General features: G+C 54.7%; 1 protein-coding gene across 6 annotated transcripts in view; it reads right to left on the bottom strand.

Annotated features, from left to right (window-relative positions):
• Window positions 1–18,031, bottom strand: part of MGRN1 (mahogunin ring finger 1) — a 47,477-nt gene that overhangs the window by 9,095 nt on the left and 20,351 nt on the right. For 3 of the 6 annotated variants that reach the window (XM_033101936.1, XM_033101933.1, XM_033101939.1), the window contains exons 6-12: window positions 12,076–12,142; window positions 11,225–11,274; window positions 8,987–9,034; window positions 7,548–7,616; window positions 6,050–6,209; window positions 3,983–4,092; window positions 1,594–1,659 (exon numbers count right to left, since the gene is read on the bottom strand). In XM_033101936.1, the coding sequence (XP_032957827.1) occupies window positions 1,594–1,659; window positions 3,983–4,092; window positions 6,050–6,209; window positions 7,548–7,616; window positions 8,987–9,034; window positions 11,225–11,274; window positions 12,076–12,142 (570 nt within the window). Of the gene's footprint in view, window positions 1–204; window positions 1,459–1,593; window positions 1,660–3,982; window positions 4,093–6,049; window positions 6,210–7,547; window positions 7,617–8,986; window positions 9,035–11,224; window positions 11,275–12,075; window positions 12,143–18,031 lie in introns of those variants that run through there. The other 3 variants (XM_033101937.1, XM_033101935.1, XM_033101938.1) reach the window with 2 other exon arrangements.

The following is an 18,031-nucleotide window of genomic DNA, read 5'->3' as shown; positions in this document are numbered from 1 at the left end:
AGGCTTGCCAGACTCCCCGCCCCCTGCGCACTGCCCTGGGCGTGTGCCCCAGGGATGTTCTGCTCCCCAGAACCTGCTTTCTGACCATCTCCTGTCCAATCCCCCTTCCAGGGACTTAAATCCCCCCCTCCCTCAGAGAGGCGCCAAGAACGCCAGAGCAGCGTCAGACGTCCTGCCCAGGGCTCCCTCGGCCATCAGCTGCTGCCCACAGCCTTGGACACCCAAACGCCCCACTCAATGCCCAGGATGAAGGTAGAGAGGACATCTGGAAGAGGCGCCCCACCCCCAGCCTCGGCCAGCCCCTACCTGGCTTTCTGTTCCTGCCTGGCAGGGGGTGGAGAGTGAGAAAGGGGTTAGTGAGAGACAGAACTCCGGAGCAGGCGGAGAGCAAAGCCATGCCAGAGGCAAGAGAAACCAGTGGGAACCACGTGTGTTCTAGACCAGGAAGGACCTGGTTCCCCAGGGAGCCCTGCCCGACACAGGCACCTGAACCAACTCAAGATCCTCTGTGGACCTGGAGAGGGCGGCCAGCCAAGCGGTGATGTATGCTCTGGGTGCTTGTTGTAATGGGTCCCCTGGTTCAGAACCACTGTTTCCCCCTTGCTGGGAGCAGATTATATCAACAGGCTGAGTCTTGCTTTAGGGTTAAAGGTGAAGGGAGAAGGGAGATGCCCAGGTGCTGGAGGATGTCACTGCTGGGCCCCTGCAGGGCGAGGCGGCCACCTGCCCTCACTCTCATTAGATAACGAGAAGGGCAAATGCTCCAAGTGCTCCGTACGTGAACCCCCCTGCACCTGCCCGTCAGATCTGCGGGAAGGCGGGGCTGCGTTTCAGGGAGGGGCAGAGCAGCCCTGGGACCACAGGGGAGGCAGAGGAGCCGAGATGGGGGCCTCCTGCCCTCAGCACGCACCCGCGGGTTTCTGGTGGTGCCCTGTATGTACACCCGACCTGCCTTCAATTTAAAGGTAATAATTATTCTGAACCCCCTCGTCCCTCTAAAAGGAAAACACCTCTCTCTAGGCTGGCTGTCTAGTGACTTCCACCTCTATGCTTTACCAAGGAGACCCGGGGTTCAGCAGAGACCCAGCCCAGCTGCCACACACTGTCTGGCACCCAGCCTGCTTCCTGAGGTGTAGGGAAAATGCAAGAAAACCAAGTCCTCAGCCAAACCCAAGAGGCAGAGGGCAGGGGGTGCAGGATGACAAGCAAGCGCCAGGAGTGCTGTTTGCAAAATCTAGCAGCCACGTTAGTTCCACCTCCAACATCATTCCACTGCCAGCAAGAAAAAAAAGGGAAACGAGGGCAATGGGGACCATGGGCGGAAGCAGAGCTGGCGGGAAGGGGCGGCTGGAGGCCGTATGTCGCCCAGCAGCGGGACCCGCGAGACTGGCTTTTTGCCGACAGACCTTGAGCTTTGCTTGTTCCACAAAACTCCCTTCCTGGGCAGGGACGCCGGGACTGGGGAGAGTGGATTTGACAGATTAAGTTAACCAAACGCGTCAGCCTGAGGTAAAAATGACTTCCCGTACTTGGCATTGGTTTAATAATCAGGGCAAAGGGCAGAGATGTGGCCACAGGGCCAAACACACTTACAGTTTCCCTTTTAGGTTTCTTGCTGGCCAGTGAGGCGGGGTGCGACTTTGATTTTTTAAAGGGACACTGTCAAGATAAAAATCAGACATTTTACAACTACCACCCCCTGTCCGGCCCTGGAGCTGCCTGGATGGGGCCTGCCTGGTCTGCTGGCTTCTATGAGCACCGTGAGCCAGTGCTTCGCAAACCGAAAGTGTACGTGTGAGTCGCAGGGACCTTGCCAAGTGCAGGTCTGGCCTCAGGGGCCTGGCTGGGCGGGGCCTGTACACCGATGCAGCTCCCAGGAGCCCATCCCCAGAGCCCACCCACAGTCTGGGTCCCCTTGGGCAGCAGGTCCTGGGCAGGGTGGTGTGAGACGGCCAGCTGCTCCCCACAAGTGAGTTAGACTGGGCATAGGGAAGGGACCCCAAGGCCCCAGGTACCCCCAGGAGGCTTGGCCTGGCCTCATAAACTCATCACCAACATCTAAGTCCTAACATGGTTGGGGAGAAAAATGAGCCCCAAATCTGCACTCTGCAGATTCTAAGATCACCCCACTCTGCAGTGATCTTAACGGACTCAGTGGAGAAAATGCCTCATTTGGGCTCTCTCTGGCACTACATGGAAATTGCTTGCACAGAGAATGTGGTAGACAACAGGAACCCATTTATTTGATGATCTTAACCCTCTGGAGAGGAAGGCGCTGGGTTACCATCCAAGCCCCAGCCTGCCCTGCGCTGTGGGCGGCGTCTCGGTTCTCAGGATGAGAGGGACAAACGGGAGGGACAAACAAAGCCTGCCCCTCAGACACCAGGGCAAAAAAAGGGGAGCAAACAAGCGACACTAAAATCCCACAACCTGAGCAGCCACCCCTCTGTGAAGTAGTCAGAGTCCTTTCTTCCTCGGGGCAAATCACACCTAAATGCTGTTCCCCTCCCCCAAAAATGCATTGTTGGGGAAAGTATGCAGTGTTCCTAATTGAGCCCGCTGTTAAAAACACCAGGGGGCCTGGTTTCCGAGCCATAAGCCCTGATGCTGACGGCCAGACAGGCAAAACAGACAGTGTGGTTGCCTGGGGTGCCGGGGACCCACCCTTGCCCCCCAGGGGCAGCCTTGCCTCTGCTCCAGCTGCGAGACCACATCTTCAGATTTTGAAAGAGAAGCCAGAAATCTGAGTTTTAAGGGAAATTTACACTTTTAAATGTTGGCCCAATTTTCAGAAACACCGTGTGGGCCGAACACATCACACCCACCAGCCCAGCGCAGGAGCCCATCTTGTGGGTGTACCAACCAGGGAGGGCTTGGGTCCTCTCTTCTTTTCAGAGAGTTGGCCGGACCTCTAAGAATCTCTGGGTCCAAAACACCTCAGTGGAGAGCCAAGAAAACAGACTCACAGCTGACGACACTCGCAGCCAGCTGGGACCTGGGAGCTCGAGGCCTGCCAGCGTGCTTCCTGCTTCCTCCTCTCCCATCTGTCCACCTCACTCTTTCCTTTCTACCTCCATCCCCGTCTCTGTCTGTTATCTCTCTCCTTATCTCTTTCCATCTCTTGCTCCCTGTCTGTCTATCTCCAAGTAGCTGCCTTTTACCTGCATCCCTGCTGTGTCTCTCCTGTGTCGGCATCTCTCACTCTCTACGTCTCCTGACCTCTCTGCCTCTCCACGTCTCTCTGCATTTGTGTCTCTCCCTCCCTGTCTGTGTCTCTGTGTCACTGTCTCTGCGTATATATCTCTCTGTCTCTCTATCTCTCCACGTCTCGGCCCATCTCTCTCTTGAGGTCCCTAAAGCCAGAGATAAGATTCCCCTCGTCTGCCTGCAGCGAGGTCCACCTCACGGTTTCTCAGGGAGCAAGGGCAGTGGACAATTGCTGAGGTGCCCTCCTGGGCACCCAGGCTGGGGAGAGGTGGCCAGGGAACATGCAGAGGGTGTGTCCCAGCCATCCTTTGAAGGAGACCTTACTTCCCAAGACCCACGGAGTGCCCCTGGCTTCCTGGCTTGGTGGGACAATGGTGACAGACACCGTGGCTCAAATTCAGCGATGGGGCACCTGACATGGCCAGCAATCCTGTAGCTGAAGCTCACTGGGCCCGGCCTGGATCACCCCACTCAGCCTCACAGCCACCTGTGGGGTCCTGCTGGGCAGACGAGGACAGAAGCCCAGAGAGCCAGCAGGTGGAGGTGCTGGCCGGACGTCTGGGTGCTGGCCTGCTACTGCCCCAAGTGCAGGCCCAGGTGGTCTCCTTCTGGCCACCTGATAAACCCAGCCCTGCCAAGAGCCGGACACTGTCCCAACACGAAGGCAGGCCCTGGAAGCATCTGGATGCCTGTCAGGCCCTGCACAGTGGGCGGGGGCTTCCTCCAGACCCCTGCCTCTCTCCACCACCCAGCATAGGAAGAAAGAGGCACTTACAGAGTGTTCATCATGATCCATGCTCTGGGCCAGAACGGGGCTGAAGGAGACAGGGGACAAGGCTCCTGGCTTCTTCCTCACCGCCCGAATCTGCAGAAGAGCCCGGAAAGCTGTGGCAGAAGGGAGGGGATGGTGTCAGGCAAGGGGCGGTCGGTTCCAGCACCACCGAGACCCTCCAAGCTCTAGGGACACTGACCATGCACCCACCCACACTGCGATGGTCCTGGTACAAGCCACGTTTCCGTACCAGGCAGAAGAGTCGTAACAAAACATCCCCAGGAGGGAGACAGACAGGCCAGGATGGCACTGCCCAAATTCAGACAAAGCTTCGAGGGGTGACGAGCAGGGAGTAGCCAGCCTCTCACCTGCCACACCCCAGACTGTACACTAGACAGTGGACATGGCTTCAAGTTACACCTGCCAACCAGCTAAAAGCACACAGTGTGCCCTGGACACCACAGGTCTCTTCCCGGAAGTTATACCACGGAAGGAAGTGACTGACAGGCAGGCAGACGTATGCACGTGAACGTGCATGATGGTACAATGTCCATGCTGGGAAAACTAGAAGCAGCACAAGAACTTGGGAAAATAAATTAGGACACGAGCTACCGGTCACCCTATAGCATCAGTTCCATTAACAAACGTGTATTTGTGAGACACGGTTAGGTGAAAAGTACAGGTCATACATGATCCAACGGTCGCAAATATAGTAGTCACATCCCCCCAAAAGATGAGAGACCACTGACTCCCCAGCGTTGACAGCAGCTGCCTCAGGCTGCAGGCCTCAGGGATAGGGGCCCTGGCCCAACTTGCCAGCCCAAGTGCTACACATGCCCCGGGGCCCTGCTGCACCCCAAGAATGCCCAGGAGCCAGAGCAAGCCGGGGAGGCTGCAGTTCAGCTCTAGCTTAGGATCCTGCCACCACCAAGGCCCCCCGCCCCTACTTTCTGCTCCTCTGCTCCCAGCCTGTCCCTCAGTCAGGCGAGACTACTACCCTCCATGCGACAGTCTGAGAAGACTGGGCAGAGCCTGTCTCTCCAGGCTCAGCACACAGCCCCCAGGGTCCCATCAAGGCTGGGCCTTCCTTCCAGGCCCTGGACGTCTGCCTCGTCCTCCATTTCCGCCTGCCCTGTGGTCCCTCTGAATGCATACCCTTTCCACAGCCACCTGGCTAGCCTTGGGGGACAACCCTGGGATGTGCTGGTGTAGCCAGTTTTGGTCAGCAGGGGTGAGAGTGTGGCTCTGGGCCAGACCCCAGTTTAAACCCCACCTCTGTCCCTTATTAGCCATGACCTTTGGCAGGTTCCCTTTGAGCCCCAAGAGGCAAGCATGGCAGCTCGAGCCACATGTCCTGTCTCAGAGCTTGGGGGCAGAACCTCAGTAGTCAAGGTGTGAAACAGCAGAACTGTTTTTTAAAAAGCTATCATTTACCTACTAAATGAAAATGTCCCACAGCACCCCCGCCAGGCACGTGCTCTCCCCATCCACTTAACACTCATGTTGACCCTCAAGTGGGACTTGTACCCCGAGGCTGTTCAGATTCCTTTTACTGGAAGACAAATATTTTATTCAGAATTACGCCTAACGTGATGAGTTTTGACTGAAAAAAACGCCTGGAGTGCTCCAAAAAACCAAATATAATTCCTTGATCAGCACCCTTTTTACTTCACTGTAATTTCTATCAAAATACTAGGTTGGTGCAAAAATAATTGCGGTTTTTGCAATTGTTTTTAACCTGTTAAACCAGTTAGTTTTGTACCAACCTAGTGTTTTCCACATAATCTTTAAAATAAGGATTTGATTCACTGATCAATGTCTGTCCGGTTCCGGGGTCACAGGAGCACCTGCCCTGGAGCACCCTTGCCGGCCATTTGCTGTGAAAGTCTCATTTTCCTGCAGGCAGACGTTTCAGGATCTGAACCACCCCTGCCCCTGTAGTTGCCTGTGGGTGCTCACCAGCTCCGTTAACCACTAAGTCCCCACCTGCCATGAACCTGGCGGGAGGCTGGCCACCTCCCCCACCCTCAGCCCCCTCTTCCCGCTCCCCGGGCGGCAGTCCCCACTCACGCAGCCGGCAGATGGGACAGTTGCTGGCCTGGTAGCGCAGTGTGTCGGCGCAGGAGTTGCACAGGCACAGGTGGCGGCAGGGCAGGATCAGCGTGTCCCGCAGGTCCGACAGGCATACCACACACTCATTGCTGTTATCACTGTTCTCCTCGTCCGAGGGCTGCAGGGACATCAAGGGTCCGAGGGTCGGTCAGAGGCTGGAGGCCAGCCAAGGGGCCGGGAGGGGCCTTCTGGCCCCGGCCGCCCCACTGGCCGTCCCCCATGTCCCCAGGGGAAAGGGAAGCCAAGAGGGCAGAGGAAGGTCACCGAGGCTCAGGCCTCCTCAGGAGATGTGGCCTCGAGTCGAGCTTCCTGGGCACCAGATCCAGCCCCCGCCCGCCCCACGGCAAAGAGAAGTTGTGGCCCCATCCCAAACACACTCCCCAAATCAAGGAATTCAGGTCTCTTTCTAGTCCTCAGAACCAAAGACAAAATGTGGAAAAGACGCCACACCGTGGAACACGTCTTTTAAAAGGCACTCATTTATTTGGTTAAAACAAACAAACAAAAAATCAGACAAGTCTAACTTGTTTGAAATATTTTCGTCAAGTTAATGGCAGCTTCTGGAAAACAAAATTAGTATCTGGATTGGGACAGCAACATCTCAAAACAGGGATCAGCAAGCTGCGGCCTGCGCCTATTTCTTTAAATAAAGTTTTATTGAAACAAGGTCTCGCCCACTTGCTTCCGTATGGCCTGTGGTTGCTTCTGCGCTATAAAGGCAACACTGAATAGACGCAACAGGCAGCATAGAGCCAGTAAGGTTGGAAACATTTACTATCTGGCCCTTTTCAGAAAGTCAACCGACCTCTGGTGCAAAAAACATGAACGGGGCAGAGAGTGGTCATCTGAGGCTCAGGGCCTGGCCAAACTGCCCTGTTCTGCTTCTGGTCTATTCCAGCTGGTGTGTGAGGCTTCTGGGGATTTTTTAAAAGACATGGCCATTTCATTCATACCAGTGTGTCTTTAAAACAATACCAAAGGCACCGGTTGATTCCCTGCTACCCATCCCTGGCTGTGCCAGACCCGGCTGTCAGCCACCAAGTTTCTGTCACAGACAGGAAGGCACTTCCCTCTCCATCCACATAACGGCAGGGGCTTGAGTCAGGAGAGGAGACCGCCAGCAGGGGGCAGTGAATCCCGGCTATGAGAACTGAAAAGCCAAGGCAGCAGCCCAATAATGGTAACAAGCTAGTGAATGTGCTGGAAATGGGATAAAATGTCAACAGATGCTATTAACTCTTAAAATTAAGGAAAACGATGGAGTGTGGGGTCCCAGGGCCCCCAGGGGAAGCTAACAAAAGGGAACTGGCTCATGTACCATCAACCCACAGGGCCCTGGCCAGGGCTGGGGGGCCTGGCAAGTCACTCCCATGAGTCTGCTTCTGTGCAAGTGGAAGGAAAGCTCGGGAGCGAGGCCGGCCTGGAGGCCCAGCGTGTGCTCACCACAAGCACATACCTTCGTCTCCTGGTTGTTCTTGTTTTCGATGCCGTAGATCTCCTGCAGCAAGTAGCTGACCCGGTCCACCTGGAGAGCGGAAAGGCAGGTAGGTACTTGCCAGCCCCCACTCAGGCCTTCTCTGCGCCCACCTGGCCTAACACCACCTCCCAGGTGCCAGGCTCAGGTCCCGGGAGCAGGCCCAGTTGGGAATTCTGTTCCGCCCCACCCCAGGAGAGGGGTCAGAAGAACCTGCTACCTGCCCAGGCCACTAGTTGCATGGGCAGTGGGGCCGGGAGCCCAGTGGGCCTGCCCACCACAAAGGCGGGCCTGGAGCCAAGCTCCACACGGGCCCAGCAACCACCCCGTGCCCACCTTACCGTCCCCAACCTGGAGAAAAACCACTTTAGACCCACCCATCACCAGTCCCACAGGCGTGCCCAGGGTCCGATCTCACGCTGTCCACATTCAGAAGTGGTGGGCACTGCTGCGTTTCGCACAGGACCACAAACAGCCCTCCTGAGAGCCACTGTCCTGCTGGTCAGCTCTCCTGCGACAAGTGTCCTGACCGCTGCTGGGGTCTCCAGCCCTCCTGCCTACAGCGGCTGGATCTGCCAGAGTTCTCCCTGTGTCCCTTTCCCGGGTGTGGCTTCCACACCTGAGCAGCTACACCTTCACCACGGCTTTGGAAACAGACCCCACCGTGGCCACTGTTAAACTCAATCTCAATAATAAGATCCAACACACCGTTTCCCCGAAAATCAGACGTAACCAGAAAATAAGCCCCAGCATGATTTTTCAGGAGGACGTCCCCTGAACATAAGCCCTAAGGAGTCTTTTGGAGCAAAAATTAAGACCCGGTCTTATTTTCGGGGAAACACGGTAGTGCAGTTCTGGGGGCCCCATCGTCTTAATTTTCACAGCGTGGGAGGCCACAAGGAATAATTCTTCCTGGTGTAGGACCACGGAACTACTAACCCCAAAGAAAAGCTGTACTGCTCCATAGCTCCCATTTGTTCCAGAATATTCCATCTTTCCTCACATATTGATTCAGTCAATCCGTCTTTGCCCAATACTGCAATATTTTCCATAGTTTGTGAAGAGGAGGAGGACAAGAGGCTGCAGTCTTAAGTTTCCTGTTTCCTTCCACCCTCCGTCCATTCATTCGTTCAGCAAACATTTACTGAAAGCTTCCTATGTTCATGCTGGACACGGCTCAGGGGTACAACGGTCAATGCCTGTAGGTGGTGGGTGGGCAGGACCCACATGTATGTGCCCGGTGACCCTGAGCCTGACTTCCCAGAGCCCACAGTGATGACAGACAAGTCAACAGGCCTGTTGCCAGCTACCTCAATAGCAGCTGTGGTGGGCAGGGAGACTAATCCACAGAGACAACGGGATTGTGTGTATGTGTGTGTCTTTTAAACCAAGAGGGCTCACATTTCCTCTGATAGACTTACGATCTGCTTCTGCTTTAACGGCTTCACAGAGAAGCTGCCATCGACATGCTGCAGAGAGAAAGACAGAGGTTAACTCAGCCATGCCAGCACTGCTCAGCCAGCAGAAGGTCTTCCTTGGAAAGAGGAGGGACTGCATGGAGACTGAAGAGCCAAGCCAGGGTTTCTCAAATGTAGCCTCTGACCTGGACTCAATACCACCCGGAGAACCTTCTAAAGATACCACCTCCTGGGTCCCACCCTGACCTACGAAACCCAACTGCCTCCCAGGAAGTCTCAAGTACACCCAAGTTTACTACAACCACAGCCAAGTTCCGATGATGGAGAAGAGTCTCCCCAATGGCAAAAAGCACTGGGCAGCAAGAATCCCAGTTCTAGCCCTCAAAGGGCTTGGTCTAGTCTCAAAGATGGCACAAGAACACGCACACGCATGTGAACACAGAAATGCCCAGAGCTCTAAAATCTGTAGAACAAAACAGAGCAAATGCATTCAGGGGTGTCTGGGGAGACATAATGCTCAAAGGTCGACAAGGTTAATTAAGGTATGAGGTCTGAGACTGGGCGACAACACCAATTATCCTACTGAGTCAGCCGAGAGCACCTGGCATTTTCTGATAAGGCTAATGGGCTCCTACGGAAGTTTCTAGTATGTAGGACTCCAAAAATGAAGCAGTTTCTCACTGGGCTCTACCCCGAAAACACAGAATGGAATGTCTGTGCATCAGTGGCCCATCCGCCTCAGCCAGAGAAGTGATGGATAGTTACTGTCTCTTCTGAAAGGCTGGGCTTGGGAGAGGGCCAACCTGTGCCCGGGGCACTCGGCATCACCAGGGCTCCAAGAGGCCGGGGAGAGCACTGGACAAACGGGCCAGAGAGGCCTCAGGCCGGGCTCTCCTGACTCCTGGGGTGTCTGGAAAGGCCCACATTACAGGAGAAGGCGAGGCTCTGCACTCAGGGCTCTCGGTGCTGCAGACACAGACCCAGCTAAGGAAGCTGGGGGTCAGCAGGATGCCCAGGCATGGTGGGAATTTCAGAACAAGCAGTCTGAGCCTGGTTTCCTCACCCATGCAGGCCACAGGATGCTGCTGAAAACACTGTACAACCGAAGAATGCCAACCAATGTCAGAGAGCACTAGGGGTGGGACGTGTCAGCCGTGGCATTTTCAACCAGGAATCGCACCTACTACCTCCAGCAACGTGAGCAAGGACCCTGTCCCAACACAGCCAGGCACTCAATCACTGCATGGACACACAGAGCTGCCTGGCCCCCAGGACCAGCAGACTGGCGAGCGGGACTGTCCCCAGAACCTGCAATGTGCTAATGAGGAGGCAGTGGGAAGGCACACCATCCTCACCATCAAAGCCACTATCACCACTGCACCCCGTAAATGTGGTCACAAAACACAAGCAGTTGGGGAGCCTGGGGACTCGGGTCTGTGTGAGGAAAGGGGCAAACCCGTAACTTCAAATACGCCAGCAAAGAAATGCTGGCGGTCACAGTAAGTGAATCCTTCCACGTAAGTGGCCTCTTTATATGTAGGCATCCCCGGCTCGGGACCATCAGAGGAGTCTGGGTGTCTTTGGCCTCCGCCACCTACAGAAGGTCTGGGGCTGTGCGAGGCGGGTGGCAGACCCTCGTCCACAGCACCAGCATTCACCGTGCCTACTGCGTGCTGAGGATACGGCAAACGGGCCAGTTCTGCCCCCACGACTTCAGATGAGTGAGTACAACAAACGTCTGCCCGGACGTCAGGAAAGCCCCAGTGGGGAGGGAGGTCTGCCCAGCCCAGAGGGACGGGGGTGGGGGTGGGGTGCAGCCTCCTGGAAGCAGGACAAGGCCACCTGCGAACATGCAAGGACCAGGCGAGGACTGAGGTGCCCAGGACACCCAGGACCCTGGGCCTGGCGGGAAAGGCTACATCCCAGAGGAAAGCTGGCCTGACCGGAGCCCCCACGTGGGTGTCCCAGCCCCTGTGCTTCTAGAGGGCGCCTCCCCAGAAAACGCCCTCACCACACCCCACATGCCGCTTGAAAAGCCTCCTGATGGTGACGCTGGACTTCAAGGCCCCGCCTCCTGAGATGCATCATCTCCCTGGAGCCTGGAATGATGGGGAAGCTTCCATCTGCCCTGGGCCTCTGACACTAAGCCCTTTGGCCAGGCATGATCCCCAAGTTCAGTCTTCTAGTCTCAAACGCCACCCCTCTTCCCTACTCCCAGGCCAAAGGCACGACAGCACTTACCTTTTCAAAGGCAGCCAAGAGCACATGGGCGTGGCCAGTGACCTCCACAACTGTCCGGAGAGAAAGGAGAGTGCTTAGAGCGCTGACCTGCCCCCTGCCCCAGCTTCTCAACCTCTTCCCTAAAGGCCCAGTCCAGAACCTTCAGGGGGCTGGTCCTCCTCTCCTCCCTCTGCCTGGGGGGCCCTGCCTCCTCTGGCCCACACCTCACCCCTCCTCCAAAGCAGCCATTCCTAACTGCCCGAGGCTGGCTCGGTCCCTGCTGTCTCACTGCACATGGGAGAACATTTCAGGCACGGCTGAGGAGCTGGACTCAGCCAGTGGGCCTGGAGACAAGCCCTGCCCTGGCAGGGCTCCAATGTCCACACCCTAGGCTGGCGGCCCACAGCCCACAGCAGTCAAAGGGAGACCAGGGAGGACCGGCTGGACTGGTTGGGAAACCAGCCTGGCCTGAGGAAGGCCCTTCCGCTTTCTGCTAACTGTCTCCATCATTCCACTGCGGGGTGGATACCAGAATCGGAGACTGTCTAGCTGCTGTTACCACTGTGAGAGCCAGGCTTTGCCACGGGGCCTTGCCTCGGGGGGGGGGGGGGGGGAAAGGCTGGGAAGCCTGAGTTGGAGAGAAGCTCCACAGCCCCAGGTGGGGAGGCACCAAGGGGACTCCTGAGAGGAGATGGAGAGCTGGTGCTGGAGCCCCACAGCCCTAAACCTGCTAAGTGGGCTGAGCCCACGTTCTTCATCACTTTTGAATAAACTCGTCCCTGCTGACTGAGGGGAGGAGGGCCTGGAGAGGTGGCTTCTTCCCACAGGGGCCACACGCTGGAAGGAAGAACAGAAGAGGAAAGGCGGCTCACCGTCTCCTTCGTCCACCATGGCCTGGATGACCACTGGAAACACCCCTCGGTCCAGGTCAAAGTTCAACTGAGAAAAGGAGGCAAGAACAGTCAGATTGAGCTGGAGGGAGAAGGAAGGAGTGGGCGTATTGGGTCTGCGGCAGAGCTCGAGAGGACAGACAAAATGGAGAGGAAGACAGAGGTTTGGCTGCGCCTTTGTTTTTCTGTGGTAAGAGATAAAAATGATTCAAGTGGCAAATTTGTGTTCAACGAAGTGGCATTAAATACAGTCACAATAAGGTCATGCAACCATGACCACCATTCATTTCCAGAATGTTTTCATCATTCCAATCAGGAACTCTGTCTCCATTGAGCAATCACTCCCACCCGCCTCCCTCAGCCCCCGGTGACCCCACTCTACTCTATGGACTTGCCTGTCCTGGACATTGAACAGAAACGGAATCACAGTCTCTGTCTTCTGTGCCTGGCTTCTTTCACTCAGCATGGTTTCCAGGCTCACACGTGTGAGAGCGTGTCAGTGCTTCCTTCCTTCTGAAGGCCACTCTCCTCCCCACACGTGCCTACTCGACCGTGGTCTCCACACTGGCTCACCAGTGGGGGCCTCGGGTCAGGTCACACTGAGCCCATAGGACAGGCGGCCAGCTGAGGACATCTGCAGCAGGAGCCAGTCCCAGGCTGTTTGCGAGGGAGGCAGGACTGGGAAGGGGAGGGGCCAAGAGGGCCTGGGTGCCCAGCAGGGTCAGACTCAGAACTGGCGGGTTCAAGTCTAGCTCCACAACCCAAGCCTGTTTCCCCATCTGTAAAAAAGGGGTAAAAGCTGTGCCCAATGCAAAGGCTCTGAGCATGGTATCTGGGCGAGCCATTTGAAGCTCTGCATGTTTAGGCAGTGGGAGCCGAGGGAGGTAGTCCAGGAGGGCCTCCCAGAAAGACGCAAGGCTTGGACCCCAGGAATGCAAGGCTTTGGGAGGATGTGTGTGTGCCCCAGACGCATGCAGGGAGGTGGGCAGGGGGCGTATGGGATGTGTCCAGGCTCTCCCAGGACCGAACCAGGCTGCAAGCTCCCCAAAGCCGCAGGGTGGAAGGGCTGTACCACAGAAAGCTGGCCTTGCCGGAGGTAGGGACACCCTGTCTGCATTCCTGCCTTGTTCTGAGACGACGCTGGGGAGGTGATCACCCAAGACAGGAGTTACATGTCATCTCCAGCTATCCAGGGGACAGTGGCCCTCTGCAAGCCTGTTCCTGCCCTTGCCACCCTGAGTCAGGGCAGGGGCGATCTCGCTGACGACCATCCCAGTTACCCAGGTGATGACCACGCTTGGTGTGCTACCCTTCCAAGGGCTGTAATTAAGACCACTAGGGGGTTGTCCAGGTGACAGTGCCGGACGGGAGCAGAGCTTTGTGCTTCCGGCCAGCTGCTGGGATATCATCCTCAGAGCTGATGGGACTGACCTGGTGCTCTAAGGGCCGCCAAGTGATTTGCACTGTCTGTCTCCCTTGCACGCTAAGCTCCCTTGTACGTCGTGCTCTGCTAGTATTGGAACAACAGACAGCCATCTGGGGAGGTGTGTGAGGGGGCTCCACCAGCAGGCAGGGACCTGGCCCTTCTCTCCTCCTGTCTCCTGGCAGACAGGGCTCACGATGGGGCGCCCAAACTAAGTAAGCACTCCGTATGCCTGAGCTCACGAAACCCTCACAGCCACCCCAGAGCAAGGGGCTGTTTCTACCTCCAGGTGAGAGATGGGAAACCCAGACTCGCAGAGAGAGCGAAACGTGCCCAGTACATCATGGAGAGAGAGCAGAGCCAGGGTCGCCTCCTGGCCTCGCCCACCTGTGTCCTCCCTGTTCCTGGGACAAGCCACTGCTGTAGCCCCAGACACCCCTGGTACTTCTGTCCTGGAGACTCTGCTGTCCAGCCTGACTCACCTGCGGTCTCCTGCCCAGATCTGTCCAAACCCTACAGAAAAGTTGCCGACAGCCACTGTCCACCTGCCAGCATCCAAGCGCTCTTTTCATGTGGCAGCAGCCCAAGTTTCTTTGGTAAAATTTGGGAGCAACCTCTCTCCTACCTTGGGTTTGTATGGTTTGGCCAGACCTGCCTCAAATGCCTGCCTCAAATGGGGGCAACACAGGGGGCCCACGGCCCAGGGTGGTCCATCTAAGCACGGTAGGACCCAGTCTGCTGATCTGCAGGCGCCAGCCCGAGAGCAGGGCAGGCTCAGCCGGAGCAGACCCGTCCTGATGACATGGGCCCTAAAGGAAACCTCAAGCCACGCAGCCTTTTCAGAATCTAAGCCAGTAAGTTCCTGGTTTTCTTTTCCTCAGCCAGACTGAGGTGTGTTTCTGTTGCTAACAACCGAAACAGTCCTGACACAGACACCATTTGGAGGCTGTTGCGGCCGCCTTCCTGGCACCTCCCGCTAATACTCAGACTGGAAATCACGCGCTATCAACAGAGCCCATGGCAGCACCCTCCACGCAGCCTTCACTCAACTGACTCAAGGAACTCCCACAGAAGACCTACACTGGCCGCCCAGTGCTGGGCCAGGGGACGGAGATGGAGACGATGGGGGCACTGCGACCTCAGCTCCCCCCAGCCACCAGGGCCTGGGTGCTATGCCGCCCTTGGGATGCCCAGCCAGGACAGCCTCCACACATGGAGCTGCCACCCCACACCTGCGAATCTGTAGCTGGCACCCCATCCCAGCCATATCACATGGGAGGGCGAGGCTCCCTGGAGGCCCAGGCAGGGGGGGTGGGGAACCTCGGGTGTGTGAGGACCTGGGGAGCAAGATCCACCTCCCCTACATGGCTGCTCCACAGAAATCTCACACCAGAGCTAAGCAATCTGGGAGAGGGCAGAGGCTTCCACCCACACCAGAGAGGCTAAGGGAAACGTTTATTTTTAATGCAGGAAGAGAGACTTTCTTAGGGAAAAGCGGCCCCCCAGGTCAGGAGAAAGAGCCAGGCAGCTGACGCCAGCATGAGTCACTCTTCGGCTTTCTGGCTCACGCTTTGCTCTTCCCCTACACAGCCCTGGTGAGGGCCTCGAACCCTGGCACCTTCAGGTTCTCCCTTGAGCTCTCCCGGTACAGAGAAGCCCACCAGATGGGGTCTTTGCAAGCCCCAGGCCAAATGGATACAAGGAAATAGGAAAAGGCAAAGGGCAGAGGAGGAAAGGGACATGGTTTTGACCAAAATAAATGGAAACCCATGAGAGGGCTGGTAAGAAAAACTAGTCAAGAAGCCACTCCAGCTTCGAGGAGATCTGTCAGTACTGACCTGGAAAGATGTTCACCATATGATTCCGTAAAAAAGTGAAAATTATACACATACGGGGCAGGTAAGAAAAATCTCTATACTTTCCTCTTAATTTTGCTGTGACCCGGAAACTACTCTAAAAAAATAAAGCCTGAAAAAAATAAAATTGAAAAGCAAACTGTAGCCAAGAGAAATGGAAACATGAATTCACACAAAAACTTGTACACAAATGGTCGTCACAGCACCATTATTCATAATCGTCAGTAGCCAAAAGAAGACATGACACTCGGTGAAAGGAGCCAGATACAAAAGGTCACTTAGCGTTATGATTCTGTTTCTATGAAATGACCAGAACAGGCAAATCCAGAGACAAAAAGTAGATGAGTGTTTTCCAGGGGCTAGAGGTGGGGGTTATGGGGGTAACTGTTAATGGGTTAAGGAGTTTCTTTTTGGGGTGATGAAAATATTTTGGAATTAGAGTGCCAACAGTTGCCCAACTCTGCGAGTCTAGGAAATACCACTGAACTGCACACTTTAAAAGGGTGAATTGTATAATATGTGAATTATATTTCAATAAGCTGTTTTTAGAAAACAAGCTAAAGAATATGTATACAGTATGACTGCATTTTTATAAAAAATGAACAAATGCACACAGATAAAAAGTCTGGAATGCACCCCCCAAAAGGTCAGAAGTAGCCCCCTCTGGAGGAAGAGATTCAGTTGGGAGCCTTTTGCGTTACAAATTCTGTATAATTTGCACAGTTTACGATACACATCCATTATTGTTATAATCTTTAAATAGGCAAACCTGGGGAGAATGGCTAGAGGACGGCCAAACCTCCAATGGCATGACACCCACAGCTGCGGGGACAGCGTGGCCGTGTCTGCAGACATCTTTGATTGTTATAATTACAGCGAAGGGTGTTCCTGCCACCTGGCAGGTGGAGGCCAGGGATGCTGCTCAATGTCCACAGTGCACGGGACAGCCCCCATCACAGAGAATGACCTGGGCCCAAGTGTCAACAGCACCAAGGGTGAGACACCCTGGCGTAAAGGAGAAACCCAAGCTTGGGGCCAGAGGATTAGTCACGTCTCTAACACCTGCCAGCATCCCCTTCAGCGCCTTCCGCAGGCAATGACATCATGCTAGGACGTAATAACACTGGTTGTTCTCTACACAGAAGTTGAACTTCTGGAACTTTCTGTTTATGGCAAGGCTTAGCAGTTTCCCAGCTACTAAGGGTGTGCCCTCATGTGGCACTCGAGGCTGGTTTATGACCCAGGTGTGCCCCAGTACAAGTGATCTCAGTGAGATTCTTGAACCCAAACCGCTGGCCTGACTCAGCACGTCTGCAAACACACAAGGGATCTGCTTTGGGGCCAGTAGTGAACACGAGGGCGTGGCCTCGACCATCTGATACATGTGATCCAGAACCTTCCTGGCTAATTCCCACATCACACCATGCCCTGCTGCCTCCACTCCTTCCCCTTATCCCCTATGTATCTTAGTAACATAATACGTGACGACCTTCTAGAGAATTCAGCTAAGTGAAAGAAGCCAGACACAAAAGGCCACATAATATACGATCCCATCTGTATGGAATGTCCAGAACAGGCAAATCCACAGGAACAGAAAGCAGTTTAGTGGCTGCCACCAGCTGGGGAAGGGGAACAGGGGTTAACTGTAAGTGGGTACGAGAGGAGGATGGAAACATTCTACGACTGGACTGTGGTGATGGCTGTGACCATGGCTTCACTACAATCACTGAACTGAACACTTAAGATGGGTGAGTTTTACAGTATGTAAATTATACTTCAATCAACTGGTAAAAAAATGAAACAAAATCATTCAGAAGTGTATATAGTACCAACACGCACGCTGTCCAGTCTGTCCCTCGGCATCTGTGAGGGACTGGTTCCAGGACCCTCGGATGCCGAAATCCTCGTATGCTCAAGTCCCTTGTGTAAAATGGTGTAGTGTTCACGTATCACCTCCACACATCCTCCCACATACTTTTCATCATCTCTAGATTACGACAAAACCTAATACAGTGTATGCTGCACACTACGTACATGAATGCTAGGTGTACACAAATGCTAGGTACGTAGTTGTTATCCTGTATTGTCCAAGGAATAACGACAAAGTAAAGCCCATATGTGTTCAGTACAGACGCAACCATCTCATCATGGGCCTAACACAGGACACGTCAGCAACAATGTGACACTTTCCCCCAAATAGTTTTGATCCACCTGGAATCCGGGAGTGCAGAACCTGCAGATACAGAGGGCCAGCTATTCATGTATTGTGTATATTACCTAACTCTCTTCCTTACGCCAAGACCCTCTGCAGAAATAACGACTGTTTTCAGTTTGATGGGTATCTTTTCTGGTTTTTCCTCAAGGACTGTATACACATACATGTACCTGCAGAATTAATTTTGTGCATTTCTGTGGTGGCCACATACATGAGATTATACTCTATTTGTTTGCCACTTACTATTCTCCAAGCCCAGAGGGGCTTTTCACATCAGTATGTACAGAGGACACAGATCTCTTCCATCTGCGTGAAGGCCACACAGCATCCCATAATAGATGTGAACGAGGGTGCCCACATTATATATACACAGAGGGTGCCCAAAAAATGTATACACGTTTTAAGGAAAAAAAATTGTATTAAAATTGTAATAATATACACCGA

Source organism: Rhinolophus ferrumequinum (genome assembly GCF_004115265.2).
Source record: "Rhinolophus ferrumequinum isolate MPI-CBG mRhiFer1 chromosome 15 unlocalized genomic scaffold, mRhiFer1_v1.p scaffold_54_arrow_ctg1_1, whole genome shotgun sequence".
Classification (NCBI taxonomy): domain Eukaryota; kingdom Metazoa; phylum Chordata; class Mammalia; order Chiroptera; family Rhinolophidae; genus Rhinolophus; species Rhinolophus ferrumequinum.
The sequence above is the reverse complement of the archived record's forward strand: the minus strand, read 5'-3'. Positions and strand labels throughout refer to the sequence as shown.